This window comes from Boleophthalmus pectinirostris, unplaced genomic scaffold (genome assembly GCF_026225935.1).
Source record: "Boleophthalmus pectinirostris isolate CB_2022bp ecotype Guang Dong unplaced genomic scaffold, ASM2622593v1 HiC_scaffold_19, whole genome shotgun sequence".
In the NCBI taxonomy this organism is placed as follows: domain Eukaryota; kingdom Metazoa; phylum Chordata; class Actinopteri; order Gobiiformes; family Gobiidae; genus Boleophthalmus; species Boleophthalmus pectinirostris.
In genome coordinates, this window is record NW_026571140.1 from 15,787,506 (window position 1) to 15,805,249 (window position 17,744).

A 17,744-nucleotide genomic window follows, 5' to 3' on the forward strand; every position below is an offset into this window, starting at 1 on the left:
AACTAGAATAAAATCTTATTATAGATCCATGTGCTCACAGCTCCTGGAACGCACCCAGAGCGCACCTGGAACAGGCTCCAGAGGAAGCAGCTGCACCGTGTCACGTCACGTGACCAGATTAAACGGTGGGTGTGTGTGTGTGTGTTCAGTAGTGTTTTTAATGTCAATATGCATTAAATCCTGTGAATAATAAAGGCTGAGTGAGTCACCCGTTATAGTTATTTAGGCTGATAAATTTGCCTAAATAAATGCCGAAACATTTTCAGATAATAGGCTAATTTTATTCCCAATCCCTTTAAGAGACTTTGCTGCATTTGTCCTGATTTTATTTCACTCCATCTAATAATGGCGTTATCTGCAACGATGTGGCTAAAATAGTGAGATATTTCTAACACTGTTAAAAGCTCAAAATTATTTTTAGTGTAAGATGTTACGGTGTAATCTGCAAATTTCAACCCACACCCATTTTGCCAGTCAATTGCAATTTCTGATTGTTAAACGAAGGGCAAAGATGACGGAGGGTTACATTTAGGCCCGTGTACATAATGTGTGAATAAAATAACATGTTTAACTTAAAAAAAAAAAAAAAAAGCCAAAACTCAGTAATACTGTGTAAATTACTTTAATGGGGGGAGGGGGGGGGGACCTATGGTAAAGGTGAATGGCATATCATCAGCTAAATGAGATGACTGAAAAGCACTTGAGTACCTGAGTTATATATTTTTTTGTCATATATCTATAGTTAAGTCTACTTTAAAATGACATTTAATTATAAAGGTCTTCCATTAATGCATTTTAACACACAGCATTACATAATTAAACAGCACAAAGATGGTATCCCAATGCTATGTAAATTCTGAATTACTCAGCCATCAGTGGGATTAGAAAAGAGGTTAAAGGAAAGTGTAGTATGGCATTAAATAATAACTAAATATTACATGACACTGTCTCCAATCAGTGTCAGAATTCTCACAGTAAAGACATGAGAAAAGAGGTACATAGAGTTTGGAAAAAGCCCTTTGACTTGTAGCAGCAGGGCAGTTTTTAGTAGCTGCGTCCAAACAGCGTATAGTACTTGGCAGGCTCTTTGCCACTGACACACACTTGGCCAGGCTGAAGGGTCTTCAGAGGGGAAAAGGGGATGCAGAGGCTCTTGGCTCCCATAGATGGAGCTCCAGGCTCAAGATCCTGGTCCCTGTTGTAAAACACAATTGAATGTCAATCTATATCAAATCAATTCAGCAAAAGGGCTGTAAATGGTGTAAGGAATACTTTGCAGTGGTTTTCTTGATCCAGTCTTCACACTCAATTTGTCCACAGAAGGGAATTTGGACAATCTACAGAAAAAGTTTTACAAATAAATATGTATATGCCATAACTAAATTATGCATATTTGTGCAACATAATTTTATGCAGAGCTACTCACCTTTCCTTGGTCCAACTCTTTCTGAAATTCCTCCATAGTGTCAACAGCTACCATGTGAGTGTTCAAGTCATCTGATGCTCTGCAAACATGTCAAATCAAAATAAATTTTCAATCATTCACAATTTCACTGTCTAGGCTTATTGAAGTCCAGTTAATGTATAATAAAAACTAAAAAAGATAACTCAAATAGTCAGGCCAAAAGTGAATGCTTTAAATTCACAGAAGCATATCTTACTTCTTGTAAAGACAGTTTTGAATCTCTTCCAAAAGAGCTGGTATCCTCTTTTCCACCTCAGCATCTGGAATGGTCAGCTTTTCACCATTGTCTCTCCTCACAGCCACACACTGGCGCTGCTGCATGTCTTTGGGACCAACTTCTAAACGGATTGGGACTCCCTGAAAAATTCCAAAACAATACATATTTCTCCATTCCATTTCTTAATGCCTCAATAAAAGACAATTTGAGAGTAATGACCTTGAGCTCCCAGTGGTTGAACTTCCAGCCAGGGGAGTAGTTTTCTCTGAGGTCAGTCTTCACCCTGACACCAGCATCCAGCAGCCTGTTCATGTATTTAGAACACTGCGCCAACAACACGTCCTTCTGCTCCTCTGAGAGAGAGGCAGTCACACCACAAGGGATGACCACAACCTAGAACATAACACATTTGTTCATGAACTCTACAAGGTTGTATTTATTCGTTTTTTGTTTTTTTTAATTATCTGAGCAGTTTGGAGTGTACCTGTAGACAGGCAACCCTCGGAGGAAGCACAAGCCCCATGTTGTCACCATGGACCATGGTCATGACACCAATGGTCCTGGTGGTGATGCCCCAGGAGTTCTGGAAGGCCAGTTGCTTCTCACCTGGATTTTTGGGATCTTCAAACATGATTTCAAACATTTTAGCAAAGTTTTGACCAAGATGATGAGAAGTAGCACCCTAGAATGGAGGTTAGTGATTAGAACACAGCCAAAAAAAATATTTTATTATGATCCTACAATTGTAAAATATTTGATATTTGATCAAACCAATCTGTTTAAAAAGTACCTGAATGGCTCGACCACTCGCAGAGATGAAAGCCTCAACAGTGGTGGTGTAATCTCCCCCTGCAAACTTCTCCTTCTCAGTTTTTCTTCCCTTCACGACTGGAATGGCCATTAGTTCCTCATAGACCTTGGCATACAGGTCCAAAATTTGTAGCACCTAGAAAGATTACAAATGTTTTAACATATATATTTATGTTCAAATGGAATTCAACAAGATCAGGGGACAGGCAGAGCATTACTTCTTCGGCTGCTTCCTCTTTGGTGGCAAAGGCAGTGTGACCTTCTTGCCACAAAAACTCTCTAGTCCTTAGGAAAGGCTGGGGATGTTTGAACTCCCATCTCTAAAAACATAACAAAAGGACAATGTTTTAATTGTCAAGACACATAACCCAAAAAGAGATTTGAAAAAAAGTACTAACCACAACATTACACCACTGATTGAGTTTGATTGGTAGGTCTCTGTGGGACTGGACCCATTTAGCATAAGCTGGGTACATCACTAAAACCAAGGGCAAACAAAGAATAAATCAAATAAAAAAATCAAAATACAGTGTGAAACTATAGACAGACTAGACAAGAACATAAGGTGATGCAAGTACCTGTCTCACTGGTGGGCCTGACAGCAATGGGCTCAGCCAACTCAGTCTTTCCTGACCTCGTCACCCAGGCAACCTAAGAGAAGGCACAAATATAAAAACTATACAAAAACCATAAAAATACATTTTAGTGCTTCTAATATGCAGACTCTACCTCGGGGGCAAAGTCTTCAATGTGGGTCTTTTCCTTCTCGAGGGCTGCCTGAGAGACAAACATGGGGAAGTAGCAGTTTTCCACACCAAGTTTCTTTATTTCCCGATCGAAATAGTCCTTGATGGCCTCCCAGATGGCAAAAGACCATGGTCGAAGCACATAGCAGCCGCTGACATCATAGTACTCAATCATCTCTGCTTTGGTGATGACCTGGCAAGGAACAGTTTAATAAATTAAAATACATGTTATTATTGGAAAATAATGTCAGCAGGGATAAACAAATTTTGCAATGAGAGACCTCACCTGAGAATACCAGTCAGCCAAATTTTCCTCTTTCTTAGCCTCAAGACCCAATCTGTTGAAGAATAATTTATTTAGAAAGTTTGCGATCAGTAAGTACAAACTTAGAAAAACTTTTAATCAAATACATGCCAGGTGCCAGTTTAAAATAAAAAAACTAGTCACATTTTCACATACATTCTTGCATCACATAGCCATTACAAGTGAGCTTGTGCATCATGCATTCAAACTGTCAGCAAAATAATAGACGTAGAATATTTGCCTGGACAGGTAAATGGATAATCCTTATTAACAGTGCAATTTCACAGACTAGCAACAAGGAAAAGCTGTAATTTTCACCTCAGTCAAAATATTTCTAGTAACTACAACTTCAGAAGCCGTGCTATCAGGTTTTTCAAACATGACTACAACTCGGAAGGCAAACTGAACAGTCAGGCAAGTCACTCGACACTCACCAACTCCATGACTTTAAGATTGAACAGCTTCACCAGAATCTTCATTTTCCGTCTTCCATAAATTGTGCCAAATTCCATTTTCAATCAACTCAAATGACAACCTCAACTCAGTATTTTAGGTAATTTATTTTATTGAGAGCTGACTAGACCCATTTCAGTGGTTCAATTATTTGTTCACCAAATACACAATAATGCAATTACTAAATTAATAAGGATTATCATTTAACCAAAAGTCATCCCTTTTAAACTGACCAAATTTCACACTTTTTTTTTGTCTGTTCATCAATCTCTCACCGTGTCTGCTTCTTGGGCCCTTGGCCCTCTCCTCCTCCTGCTCCCCCCGCTGCCTCTTTGCCCTGGCTGGGCTTGTCTCCTTTGCCCTTCTTTCCACCTCCAGCTCCTCCAGCAGCCCCCTGTTTTTCAGATTTGTTTTCCTTCTCTTTGCGACTCTTGTTTTCACCACCAGATGCACCTGCTGCTGCCATTGGTTTGTACTCCTGTCCTGTCAGTGCCTTGTACTTGTTCTTTAAATCCAACAAAGTTTTCACGGCCTCGTCAACTTGCTCCTAAAATTGACAATACCGGCTTTAAGTACTTTTCTCCCCCTCTGCTGCATTCTTTTTAAGAAGGAATGGCTTCTCACCTTGGCTGCTTTTTCAGACTTCAGTTTTCGCACCACCTCTCCCTGTTGTGCAACCCGTGCATACAGCTCCTCTGCCTGTGGGGACTGAGCAGACTGGGTTGGGGGCTGTGGCTGGGCAGGGCTCACTGGGACTTGTACTCCTGGTTTATAATCCTGTCCAGTCTGTTGTTTGTACTCTGCCTTTAGAGTCAACAGCTGTTTAACCGCAACATCCACCTGATCCTAATAAAAGAAGAAACAAATGCTTATTCACTGTGGAAGAGCTACAGTGAAATGCAATTGTAATGACTTTACTTTTGGAGCTTTTTCAGACTTCAGTTTCCTGACCACCTCTCCCTGCTCAGCCACCTTTTCATAGAGGCCTGCTGCAGAGGGAGCAGAGACAGGCATACTCTGAACAGGGGCGGGGCTCTTCTGAGCAGGGGCAACTCCAGGTTTGTAGTCCTCACCCGTCATCTGTTTGTATTCAGCTTTGAGTGCAAGGAGCAGCTTCACTGCTGCATCTATTTGATCCTAGAAAAGTTTGAAAGACATTTTAAAAAGAAAAATATATGTCCAATAGAGTCAAAACGTAAAAATGCCAGCCCAGAAATTTGCAGTGGTGATTTTGACTGACATACCAGTACATGCAAAATTGTTTTATTTGAAACTTAAAGCTGCGACTATACTACATCAAAATACCTTAGGAACTTTTTCAGCTTTGAGCTGCCTCACCACCTCTCCTTGCTGTGCGACACGCTCATACAGGCCAAAAGAGGCGGAAGATGAAGAGAGGGCTGAAGAAGAGGGGGTGGGGGATATAGGGGCCATCCCTGGTTTATACTCCTGACCAGTTTGGTTTTTAAACTCTGCTTTCAGAGCCAGCAACTGCTTCACTGCAGCGTCTATCTGGTCCTAGTGCCATTAAAAAAAAGCATTTCTTTAGTTGAAAGCCCTAATGGTCAATTTAACTGGCATGCCAATGTGTGGATGACAAAAGACAAAATGTGGTGGATACGTGACATGGCAATTCAGAACACAGAGTATGAAGACAGATGAAAAGACCGCGCTAACACAGCATACACATAACACATTGTAGAAAATACAAACGGTATCAGATGGGCAGAACTACCATACAAGACAAATGAAGAATCAACTTATAATTTATTTAACAATTATAGTAGTTAATGTAGCTACCTTAGGAGCCTTCTCTGCCTTCAGTTTTCTGACCAGCTCGCCTTGCTCAGAAACACGTGTATATGGACAGGTGGAGGAGGCTGTTGCTACAGACGATGGTGCAGACGATGGTGCTGGGGTGGATACTGGTGGAGTCATGCCAGGTTTGTACTCCATGCCAGTCACCCGCTTAAATTGTGTCTGCAAAGATAAAACAGTAGTAGGAATTCATTCTTAAAGGTTTATTTTAAAATGTAGTTAAAGCGGTACCTTCAGAGCCAAGAGCTGCTGGACAGCCTTGTCCACTTCTTCTTTTGGTGCCTTATCAGTCTTTAACTGGCGCACAGCATCTCCCTGAGCCACAATGCTTGAGAACAGATCACTGGCTGAAGCTGTAGCAGGAGCTGGAGCTGCTGGAGATTGTGAGGCTGCCTTGGCAGTGGAGGACTGAGAGCAATTTAAAAACAATGACATTTACTACATTAGCACTGTTCATGTTGGTGCAGGTTACACAAATACAGCATGTAATATAAAAGCTGGTGTACCCAACTTTTCTTGTTAAAAGTTAAAATCAAGTACACCACAAGTCCAAATTCATCAATTGTATAACAAATGTTAAAAAATGCTTTCTTACTGTATTGTTTGAAGTCTGACTCTTGTTCTTATCCTTTGCCCCAGCCGTTGGCATTTCCTTCGTATGACCATCAGGAATATAGAAGAGGACACAGGGGCTCTCCTTGCAGCTGTTGGGGCTATCAATGTGCATAGTAACTGTTAAGTCAGCTTTGAACAACTTTGAGTCAATTAATGAAGCACTGTCCATTTCCTTTACCTGACTGGCTCATATGGCTGGTCACAAATGTAAAAGCCACGTCTCTGGAGCTGTATAATGTCTCCTTTTTTTAGGTTCTTCAGACAGGGGTCTCCAAGCATCTTTTCCTCAGACTATGGCATTACATGGATAAAATTAAATACAAATCAGAGAACTAAGGCAGTCCCTGAACAACATAAACATAGGATGTCTTCCAACAAACCTTGCTATTCTTGTTGATGTAGTCCTTAAAGTCGTCATCTTTGCCCAAGACTGCTTTGGTGATTATAGGCTGGTAGGCGACACAAACTGTGGGCAACAGAGGGGTGCTTTTTGTTTCAGCAAGCCAGGTGATCTTTGCAGTCTTCTTGTAGTCTGTATTCTCAAGGTTCAGGCGAGCCTCCATGGACAGAACCTTCCCATCAGTGGCTCTGAGTGAGAAAGTTCAGTGCTTACAGTGGCCACAGGAATACTGTATTAAATATTTTACACAATCCATACTTGTTAATCTTTGTGATGATGAGGTTGCCCCAGTTAATGAAAGTTACCACCTCGCCCTCAGAGAATGTTTCAGCATCTGCTCCTTCAACCAAAACCCGCGGCCCATACCAAACTTCCTTCATTCCTACATCAGCATTCTACATACAAACAGAGTGATAAAAACCCATCCTTCAACAAATCTGCATTAGGTAACAGTAAAAGTTCAATGGCTGACCTTGGGATGTTTTGGAACTTCTTTCTTCCCCTCCGTGGCTCCGGGGATGGACACAGGGACCACATATGAGCTGGACAGGGCTGTGTACCTGGGAGCTACTGGATCAATAACCTAACACATACAATTAAAAAAGTGAGTCAGAAAAGTAATCATCAAATTACATGCATAAATCAAAGGGAATACATCAAAACAAATGATACAAATGTTTAGCCATATATATGTAACAAAACAATCTAATCATAAAGGAGAACATAAATGGAAATTCATGATGATACAAGCTTGTGTACAGCAATAAAAAAAATCTCTTTATTGGAGACTAAATTATAGCCTTAATCCCTTTACCTAAATATGATTGCAAGTATTATTTATGGCAGTCTGCTTGGCTTATAAAAGAAAGAAAATGCACCCATGGACATCAAACAAAATAAGACAATGAAAACAGTGGGGACATTTTGGGAGAAAATTGGAGGGCAGATGGAGTACCTTCAGACAGCTAATTGGCAGCTTGGAAACACAAGAGTGAGATGCTATTTAATGGAAGGGGAGACAACAGAGGAAGAGACATGTCTCAAGTGAATGGACCACTAAGATTTTGGAGTCTCTTGTGCATTACTAAACAGTGAATAGTGAATTCAACTGTCTGAAGAAAGCATGTTATAGGTGGCCAACATGCATGTTAGATTTATGGCACAGGAGTGACATTTTTATTCCATCAGCTTTAAAATATAATTTTTTGAACAGATGGGCAAAGCAACATATTCTAGCAATGACACCAATAAACATAAACAATGATTCTTACATTCATGCCAAAAACAAAGTTAGAAAAATAAATGTAATGGTGATGCCATTTTGTTAATGATGGTCAGCTGACAAGGACAGTACAGCAGAAGAGGTGTCCAAAAGCAATTTAACCAGCCAAGCAGAGCCATTCCAGATGTAATGGACGCTACAATATCAAGAACACTTAAAACAAAGTGTACCTTTTTATTGAAGGCCCAGATCTTGTCCCATTCCATGTTCACCACAGATCTGGAGCCACCCTTGATGAAACAAGCCGTGAAAATGTTTAAGAATAAATACATTCAAAAACAAATGTGGGCCAAAGTAGACCACAATTTAAGAATTGTGGAGACACACCTGAGCGGCTATAAACTGTTTCAAGCCTTCCACAGTCATTCCTCTCCTAAGCACTCCTCTCACTGTAGGGAAGCGGGGGTCATCCCTGTTTAAAACATTGGAGCAGTGGTAGAAGAAAAATTAAAAGAATTTACCTCACCTGAGCCTGAAATATATGTATGCTTAAAGCTTACCATCCATCAACATAACCCTGGTCAACAAACCAGGTGAGTTTCCTCTTGGATAAAACCGTGTTGTTGAGATTAAGTCGAGCATACTCCCAGATGTAGGGTTTCCTAATTCCCAGAGCATTGATAAACCAGTAGTATTGTTCATCACGGTCATGGTACTCTGTCGTCCTGAGAGCATGGGTCACTCCTTCCACACTGTCCACAATTGGGCATGCAAAGTCGTATGTGGGGTAAACTCTGCAGAAATAAGATAAGGTGTCCAATATTTGCTTAAAAAAAGAAGCAAGTTATACAGTATCAACAAAGTCAACTACTTATAAGTGCTTTTGGTGCGGGGGTGCGGTGTGTTCTTGCAACGGTAAAGCGTAGGGTCTCTCAAGCAACCATTGTTTGAGTTCATGTCCATCTTGGCCCTCATGCAGCAGGTCTGCCCATATTCTGTGCCCTCTTTCATCTCAGACCACATTTTCATGTTCTGCTCCAGAGCTGTAGAAGACAGAACACCATAAACCAATATGTTCCACTTTCATCACGAGTGCACATGATTGCCTCTCACAACATACTGTTGTTACGGCATTTTGACTCAATGCGCTGCTCTCTCTCCTGTTTCATCTGCTCTGGAGGAGTGTCATCAATGTATGCCTTGCCCTCAGCAAGAAGTTTCTCAGCATAGCGCATTATAGCAGGGAAATGATCACTGGTGTAAGTGAACTGATCTGGTTTGATCTGGAGCATGGCAACGTCTTCCAGGATGACCTTAAAAAAATAAATATATATATATTTATTTATTTTTTTTACATTTTATCTTGAAACAGAATAAAATAAAAAAAAATTTTGCTCCAACCTTCTCAAAGTCCTCTTTTTCCTTCTCAGGATTAGTGTCATCAAACCGCATGATGAGCTTGCCTTTGAAAGTCACCTGGTAATGTTGATTAAGCAGAGCAGCCTTAGCATGGCCAATATGCAGATAGCTACACAGAAAAATAGGCAAAAGCATAAAACAGGCGTTAAACTAGTGTAATTTCATAATATCCCAAATTCAGAATATCCTTATACTCTGGCCTTACCCACTGGCCTCAGGAGGGAAGCGAACAACAACATTTCCCATTTCAGCTCCTGGCAATTCAACAAACTTTCCAAGATCCTGCTTCTTTTCTTTCTCCAAAGACTGAAAACAACAGAAAAATAAATTAAACTGGTTATGTACTTACATTCATATTTTTTTAAATATATTTTAAACATTTATTAAGAATGATTGTCATAATAATTCCTATATTGATTATATCATTCAGTACATGACAGATGAAATAATTATTTTTGAGGGTGAATATTTACTGTGAATACTTTTTGTACTAAGTTCAGTTTTTTAAGATAAAGTTTTATTTATATAGTGCTTTTCACAGACATATGTCACAAAGATAATTTATAGAGCATTATTCATTCACTACATACATGGTAAACTACTATTGTAGCCACAGCTGCCCTGGGGCAAACTGACAGCAGAGTAGCTGCCAATCAGCGCTATCGGTCCCTCCGACCAGTCATGCATACACCACTTTCACACTAGCGGGTAACATTTTTATTTCTGTACTACGAGCTGAGCTATGGAGGGTTGAATAAATAACTTCAATAAATCATTAAGCCCTGCATTTATTTATTGCAGCTCATGTTCATTAACAAGACCAGAACAGTTTTTATAGAAATCTTGCTTATGGTTATTGTGTCAGTGTTATAATGCCATTCAATATATTGTTTATAGTCTATATTTTCCTCAGCAATATATATCATACTTCAAAATGTATTATCATGAAAGGGCTATTAAATAGCATTCAAATCTAAAATGCACTTACACTGGATCGGGCTTCTGGGGCTTTTTTACCGACATACTTATTGCCCACAGATGAAAAAGGGATCTGTGCATTCAGGAAAAAGAACCAGCGATTGATGTGGGTGAACATTTTTCCCTTGCTTGGCCAATCTCTATGACCTGAAACAAAACTTAGAACTTGTAGTGCAGCATTTCAAAAGCAATAGGTTATGCAATTTACATTCCAATACATTATATAGGTCACACACCTTTAAGAGCAGCCCAGACAGACAAGTCAGCCAGAGTGAGTGAATGTCCAACCAAGAAGGTCCGCAATGATAGGGCCTTGTCCAACTCACTAAGGGCTGCAGACAAATCTGACTGACCACTCAGACGACGAGCACTGAACTCCAACCAATGATCAACCTGAAGAAGAAAGTACACAATATTAACATTTATTTAAGAAGAATAATCCACAATGGTGGACATAGATCCATCATTTACTTCAGTCTGCTCCATCATGTTGGCTCCATAGAGGCCAAAGGCTGGAGCTACACGAGCCAAGTAGCGACTAATGGAGTTGACATCATTGAACTGGATAGAGCTAAAAAGTGACACAATGTGAGCTGCAAAAATCTTACTTGGTATATAAAAATATGTAGCAATAATCATTACTCACTCTGATACATGAAGCTTTGTGTCTTTGCCTTCCTCCACTGACAGTTGGACAGTCCCTTTCACATGTTCTGCAGCCAGGAGAGCACCTTTGGATAAGAGATGAAAATGTGACGAACATATCTGATACTGGAAATCAGCTGACACAGTAAAGCACTTTTGTTACTATATTATGACACATAGGGCCTGGGAAATCCATCCGTAAATTTGCCCTTGTGTCACTATATGTTTTTACTAAAATGCTAAATGCTAAAATTTCAAACTCTATTTCAATATTAAGGAATAGACAATATTAAGGAATACTCAACAAATTTTAATACTGCAAGAATACATACAAATAACTCCTGCATGCAATGCAATGCAATCTCAAGAATAGGGCCAAAGTTTTTAAGAGTAAAAATATTAGTACATAATGGTACATTTTTACCACTCTTGGTACTCTTGGTAAGTCAATCAATTTAAATGAAGCTGTCTGCTGTTAACTAATGGAACTTGAGGACCCTCTTGAAAACAAGATGATGCATCACAAGGAGTAATTCCTCCAATAAACAAATGTTAAATAAATAAAAACCTAAAAACATAGCACCATTACACTAAAATGTTACAATGAAAGTGTAACTTTGTACATATCAAATTGCACCTTGTTTATTTAAAAAAACAAAGAAGAAATTATAGTTTGGCAGAAGTTCAACCAATATCAACATTTGGTTTCAGGGAGCTTGCATCAGCCAGCTGACCCAGTTCAGCCAAAGAAGTGCTACAACTGGAATGACTCCTTTGCTTACAAGTAAACCTTACAAAAACCCACTTTATTTGCCACATTAATATACATGTCCAAACGTTTTTGTTTCGTAGAACTGCATCACACAATTAAAATCACTCTAAAAAAATCCACGGCTTGAGCCTTCATATCCACGGTATCCTATCGTATTTTGATAAATTAAACTTGATTGCTTGGCACGTTTGCATGGTGCTCATGTTGTGTTGCAGCGACTATAAATACATTTTTCGTGTGCGTAATGGTTGGAAAATACGACCAAAGACATGTATGCACAGTAGCCCTGGTTATGACAGTGCCACGACGGCATTCATCTTAGCTAGGCTAGCCACTGACTGAAAGCCGGTTCGCTAGTTAGCTTCAAAGTAGCATTTATGGAATATTACAACACTTCCAAAATGAATTATTAGGAATCCAACAATATTCTTAATTATATGTTCTAATGATACTGTTGTTTTAATAATCTGCAACACGAGTGTAAAGAAGTGAACGCTGGCGTGCATGCATCTGCAGAAGTTGGTGGTTGACACGCTGTCATGCTGGGACTCATGCTAACAACTACTAGCAGGGAAACTAAACTCTTGAACGAGAACAGTGGACGGTGTGAATAGTGAACAACTTACCCAAAGGAGGGTTGCTCGGATTGATAGTTAGATTTAACGCCATGCTGTGATGTTGCTCTAGACAGGATATAAGACACTGGCCAGCAAAAGTCTGCAGAAAGACCAAAGCTTCCTCGCACACACCCACAGAGAGAGCAGACCTGAAAGACCAAGTCCCCAACGTGCTCGCTCCTCCGGCTTCACGCCATCTATCGGGCAAGAAGTCAACATGGATAAAACATCGTGAAAGAAATGTGGATTTGAAAAAACAAACAAACAAACAAACAAACAAAAAAAAAAACAAAAAAACGTGATAAACTAGCCAAATAATCAACTAAATTAATTATTTAATTAGTGGTGTGTGAATGCAACGTATTAATTTTTAATTATTTAAATCTTTAATTAATAGTTCATTCATTAATAATAATATAATGAAGACAGACAAAACGGTGCCCTCTCAAAAATGATAATATAAAATAATAATACATATTTAATTAAAAATCCAATCGAATTGCTTTGCTTTGAAAACATCCTTTCTTCTTCTTTCCTTTCCTTTCCTTTCTCTTTATACAGATTCAGTTACATATATATAAACATGAAAGCCTGTTCACCTGCATTCCGTATTACCATTATTATTTTGCTTTAATTAAACACAGTTACTTTATTTTCTGTTTATTTGTTTTTGTTTTTTTTCCCCTCACGTCTCCACGCCGTAACACGTGGCGGCGATAGTGCACCAAATAGTTTAGCGCCAAGAAAAACACCACCACGAGGAAGATCCCTTGCTCTCGTTGCTTTTGTTTTGTATTGTGCAGGTTTTGTGCACTTCATAGTATCTTTTTACTAAAGCGAGGTAACAATCTCGTTTCCCAGAGTAAAAACGAAAGCAAAGAAGTAACATCTTTCTGCAGGTGTTTTTGCACGAATCCACGGCATTGCATCTTGCATAATCCAGACAAGTAAGTGAAGATTTTCACTTACTGATGGGCAAAACTTCATGCAGTCAGGTTGATTTGACAAAATGCACAAAATTAAAGATGCACTATGTAACTATGGGGAAGTGTACAGCACCTCAATTGTCTCATGTTTCACAGTATGGCATTAATCGTGCATATGTATTAATTTGCACATGTTTGCTCTAAAATGCCTTTGAAAAGCTTGCATGAGATAAATAGGCTTAATGCCATACCGTGGAACATTCTGGGGAAAGCATTAGATTGTAAGACTAGCAGATCATGACTGACCCTCAAAAAAGCACCTTTAAGTTATCAGACGTCACAGAAAACTTGGGAATAGTAACTTTTTATGATCTGTGTTTTTCACTTAGTAGGCTATGTCTCAAGACAGTCAGCATGGCAAGTGGAGCATCTCAAGTAGTGAAGATGAGGACGAATGCCTTCCTCCTTCTGGAACCACAACAAAAAGTGCCAAGACCATGTTTTTGCAGTCTCCATCACCCCCTAAAACAGACTTAGTTTCTGCCATAGGTGAAGTTAAACCTGAACAATGTGACTCTTCCATATCTACACTTTTTATTGGATCTGAGGCCAGAAAGTCTGCTACCTCAAACCAACTAAACCCTGTCAAGTTTGAAACCAGTCCATCGCTGGCTGGAAAGAGGAAGAAAGAGGTGCCAGAGGGGTCAGGGTGGGCTCTGTCTGATAGTGATGATGATGATCTTCATGTTAAAAAGAAAACAGTCAACAATAATTTTCCCAAGAAAGAGCATTCAAGCCCTCAAGCCAAAAAGCAGAAGGCAGCAAATGAACGCCCACCCAGTCCCCATGGTCGAGTGTACTACATAGATGAGCCAGAGGACTTTTTTGAGTCCACTTTGCCCTGTCTAAATGATACCTATGGCTTCTACCTCAACAAAGTAACTGGGCTGGACGAAAAGTACAACAATGGCGCTCTGCATATCAGAGGTGAGTGAGTATTATTTTAGCCTTAAATAAATCATTTGCCATGAATGATTAAGCAGTGCATTATGCCTTTTTATGTATTTTTAGACATCCTCTCACCGTTGTTTGGAACTTTGAAGGAATCTGTTCAGGTAATTATATTTATGTTTAGAGGTGGTGATATATTGAAAAATGTATAATATTGTTAAGGTTATTTTGGAGATATGCAAAATTTCAAGAACATATAGACCATAAAACTAATAAAAAGGCTGCAAAAAGAGCAGATAAAGAATAAAAATCAAACTAACCTGCTGTGCAATATTCCAAACAGTGGTATAAAGTGATATTTATGAACATTTTTGGGAAATCATTTTACAGTCTATTCATGTTTTGTGCAATACTTGAAACTCAACCAACTTTTACAATCTTGATAGATAGCCAGAATATTGTCATATAGGTAATACATAGTTTATGTTAATATCACCTACTCCTAATGATGTTATAACTTATTCTGCTCAAATCGAAAATGCTTATGTCTTATCATTGTATTTTTTCCCACAAAACAGTTCAACTACTGCTTTGATGTAGCTTGGATGGTTGAGCAATACCCAAAGGAGTTCAGGTAAATTGTAATAATAAAAAAAAAAAAAAAAAAAAAAAAAGAACATGGCAAAAGGCATGGCGTTGAGAAATGATCATTTTTATGCATGTTTACAGAGACTGTCCTGTTCTCATCGTCCATGGAGACAAAAGAGAGGCCAAAGCTCGGCTTGTCCGTGATGCTCAACCCTACCCTCATGTTAAATTATGCCAGGTAAAACTCCACATTTTATAACAACCCTTTGGATTTTTTTTTTTTTTTGCATTTCACAACCTTTCTTAATATTTGTAGGCTAAATTGGATATTGCATTTGGAACTCACCACACGTAAGCCTTTCAGGAAAAATCTATAGTAAAGTTTGTTTTAATATGTGCGTTGCATATCTGCATAGAACAGTTCTATTTTGTACATGTATTTATTTGTGTATGATATAGGAAGATGATGTTGCTGTGGTATGAAGAAGGTTTCAGAATCATAATTCTGACATCCAACATGATTAGAGCAGACTGGTACCAGAAAACTCAAGGGTGAGTGTGTTTGGTAGTGGAATTAGTTTTTTTAAAAGCATTGTGTTTTAAAACCATGCTTTTGTCTTTTTTAACATCAGGATGTGGATGAGTCCTCTGTTTCCACGGTTACCAAAGGACAACAGTAATTCAGGGGAGTCACCCACCTTCTTCAAGAGGGATTTGCTTGAGTATCTTGCAACATACAGAGCGCCTGAACTTGAGGAATGGATTCAACGTATCAAAGAACATGACCTTTCAGAGACCAAGTAACTTTAAAGAAGTTAATGCATATATTTTTATGTTATTGTACAATTAAAATAAACTGTCTGTTTTAGAGTGTATTTAATTGGTTCAACTCCAGGGAGATATGTGGGACCAGACATGGACCGATGGGGCCATCTCAGGCTGAGAAAGGTATTGTTTACCTATGGTTTAAAATTACATTAATTTTCTACTGAATATTAATCATACTTTATCATCATGCCAAATAAAGCCTCTAGATAATTAGAATGCTTCAAGTTCAGTGATGTCATATTAATACAGTTATTTATTTTTTTAAGCTTTTGTACGACCATACTACACCTATTCCTGGTGAAGAACGGTGGCCAGTGGTTGGTCAGTTTTCCAGCATCGGATCCATGGGAATAGACAAAACCAAATGGTTGACAGCAGAGTTTCAACGCACATTAACTACTCTGGGGAAGTCCTCTCTCCGCTCAGATCCCCCTCTTTATTTGGTATGTTTATTTGAAATGTTTGCCTCACCATGAAAGTAAATAACTCAGTAATATGCACTGTACTACCTTTTGCAGTTATATCCATCAGTAGAAGATGTGCGGACAAGTTTAGAAGGGTATCCAGGTATGTTTGACTTGTTATACTGCGTTATAAGCAGTATAAATTGTCATATAAATTGTCATATCTTTTGTTTAGCTGGTGGTTCGCTTCCATACAGCATTCAGACAGCTCAGAAACAATTATGGCTTCACTCTTTTTTTCAGTAGGTTTTTGTTCAAGTTTAACATATTTAATTTTTCCACAGTCAAAACAGACAGAAGTATTGACAATAACCATCTCTTTTCAGCCGGTGGAAGGCAGACACAACAGGAAGGACTCATGCCATGCCTCACATTAAGACATATATGAGAGTTTCTCCAGATTTCTCTGAGCTTGCCTGGTATTGCATAACGAGGTATGCATTTTTAGGGTTACTAGCTTAACTTTTAATTTATTTATATAATGACTGTACTGTTGTAATGTTACCAGTCTTTAACCATCTCTTCATATTGTATGTTTAAAGTGCAAACTTATCAAAAGCTGCATGGGGTGCACTGGAGAAGAATAACACACAAATAATGGTCCGGTCCTATGAGCTAGGGGTTCTCTTCTTGCCCTCAGCCTATGTAAGAATCATTCTTTACACACTGTTTGAATGTGAAATAAAGGTATACTGAAATATTGTCTATGCTCAGAATATGAAGACATTCCCTATACAGAGAAATCCCTTTCCTGTTTCTTCACCTTCCACTGGATTCCCTGTGCCCTTTGACCTTCCTCCAACAAGTTACACCTCCAAAGGTATCTGCAGCTTACATCCAACAGTGACCTCTAGTGGGGAATCAGAGTCATTAAACTTATGTAGGATTCTTTATTACAACTTTTTTTCTTCACCCAACTGTTTGTTTACAGATCAGCCATGGATCTGGAACATAGCGTACACCCAGGCCCCGGACACACATGGTAATGTCTGGGTCCCTTCATAAGTGCATTTATGAAGTTCTTCCACTAGACACTAGAAGACTTTTAAGATGGTTAGATGGAGACAGTTATCTGTAAATATGTCCTTTTTCATGTTTAGATTTTTAAGCTACATAGCTTATGTAAAAACTATACTTTTTATAATTTCTGTTTGTTCTGTTCTGTTTAGACGGCATATGTGGATTTTGTACAAATAAACAGTAACCACTTTTAAATGTGTTGAGTTCTGTGCAACATCCTAAAAAGTGACACAAAAAAATCCAATCCATCCATAATTTCATGCAAACTTTGTTATGTCTGTAACAATTGTGGACAAAATGACTTTTCAGCATATTTGTGATAGATCTCACTTTAAAAAGCAACTTATTTTTTTCTTTTTTGTGATTGGAGACATATGGGGTCATTGGGTTTACATAGCAAACACAATGTGTCATGGAGAGTGCTTTGTACTGTATATGCATACAGTATGTGGAATGTGGTGAAGTCAACCCAGTCCATAAAATGCC

At 38.8% G+C, this 17,744-nt stretch overlaps 2 protein-coding genes across 4 annotated transcripts; one reads left to right on the top strand and one right to left on the bottom strand.

Annotated features, from left to right (window-relative positions):
• Positions 1-606: 606 nt before the first annotated feature.
• eprs1 (glutamyl-prolyl-tRNA synthetase 1) lies at positions 607-12,660 on the bottom strand. 2 transcript variants are annotated; one of them, XM_020941369.2, is made up of 35 exons: positions 12,491-12,660; positions 11,094-11,178; positions 10,919-11,018; positions 10,684-10,840; positions 10,458-10,594; positions 9,675-9,775; positions 9,452-9,578; positions 9,171-9,363; positions 8,922-9,093; positions 8,611-8,844; positions 8,438-8,522; positions 8,281-8,340; positions 7,301-7,411; positions 7,087-7,223; positions 6,809-7,016; positions 6,607-6,719; positions 6,409-6,526; positions 6,045-6,221; positions 5,796-5,975; positions 5,301-5,513; positions 4,914-5,132; positions 4,620-4,841; positions 4,271-4,542; positions 3,525-3,576; positions 3,222-3,431; positions 3,071-3,143; positions 2,891-2,970; positions 2,711-2,812; positions 2,473-2,628; positions 2,167-2,364; positions 1,902-2,075; positions 1,662-1,822; positions 1,427-1,505; positions 1,273-1,337; positions 607-1,195 (listed from the first exon to the last, which is right to left on the bottom strand). In XM_020941369.2, the coding sequence occupies exons 1-35, from the start codon at positions 12,531-12,533 to the stop codon at positions 1,045-1,047; spliced, it is 4,965 nt and encodes a 1,654-aa protein (XP_020797028.2). In that variant the 5' UTR covers positions 12,534-12,660; the 3' UTR covers positions 607-1,044. The 2 variants fall into 2 exon arrangements, with proteins under 2 accessions (XP_020797028.2, XP_055010679.1); XM_055154704.1 differs by lacking the exon at positions 5,301-5,513.
• A 570-nt stretch (positions 12,661-13,230) lies between these two features.
• tdp1 (tyrosyl-DNA phosphodiesterase 1) lies at positions 13,231-17,453 on the top strand. Of its 2 annotated transcripts, none has more exons than XM_020941608.2 (16): positions 13,231-13,428; positions 13,797-14,394; positions 14,479-14,522; positions 14,937-14,992; positions 15,088-15,184; positions 15,263-15,297; positions 15,406-15,498; positions 15,579-15,746; positions 15,816-15,894; positions 16,041-16,217; positions 16,293-16,341; positions 16,414-16,480; positions 16,565-16,672; positions 16,781-16,883; positions 16,953-17,058; positions 17,170-17,453. In XM_020941608.2, exons 2-16 carry the CDS (start codon positions 13,803-13,805, stop codon positions 17,241-17,243), a joined length of 1,848 nt encoding a protein of 615 aa, XP_020797267.1. In that variant the 5' UTR covers positions 13,231-13,428; positions 13,797-13,802; the 3' UTR covers positions 17,244-17,453. The 2 variants fall into 2 exon arrangements, with proteins under 2 accessions (XP_020797267.1, XP_055010567.1); XM_055154592.1 differs by having other exon boundaries at positions 13,800-14,394.
• Positions 17,454-17,744: the final 291 nt, after the last annotated feature.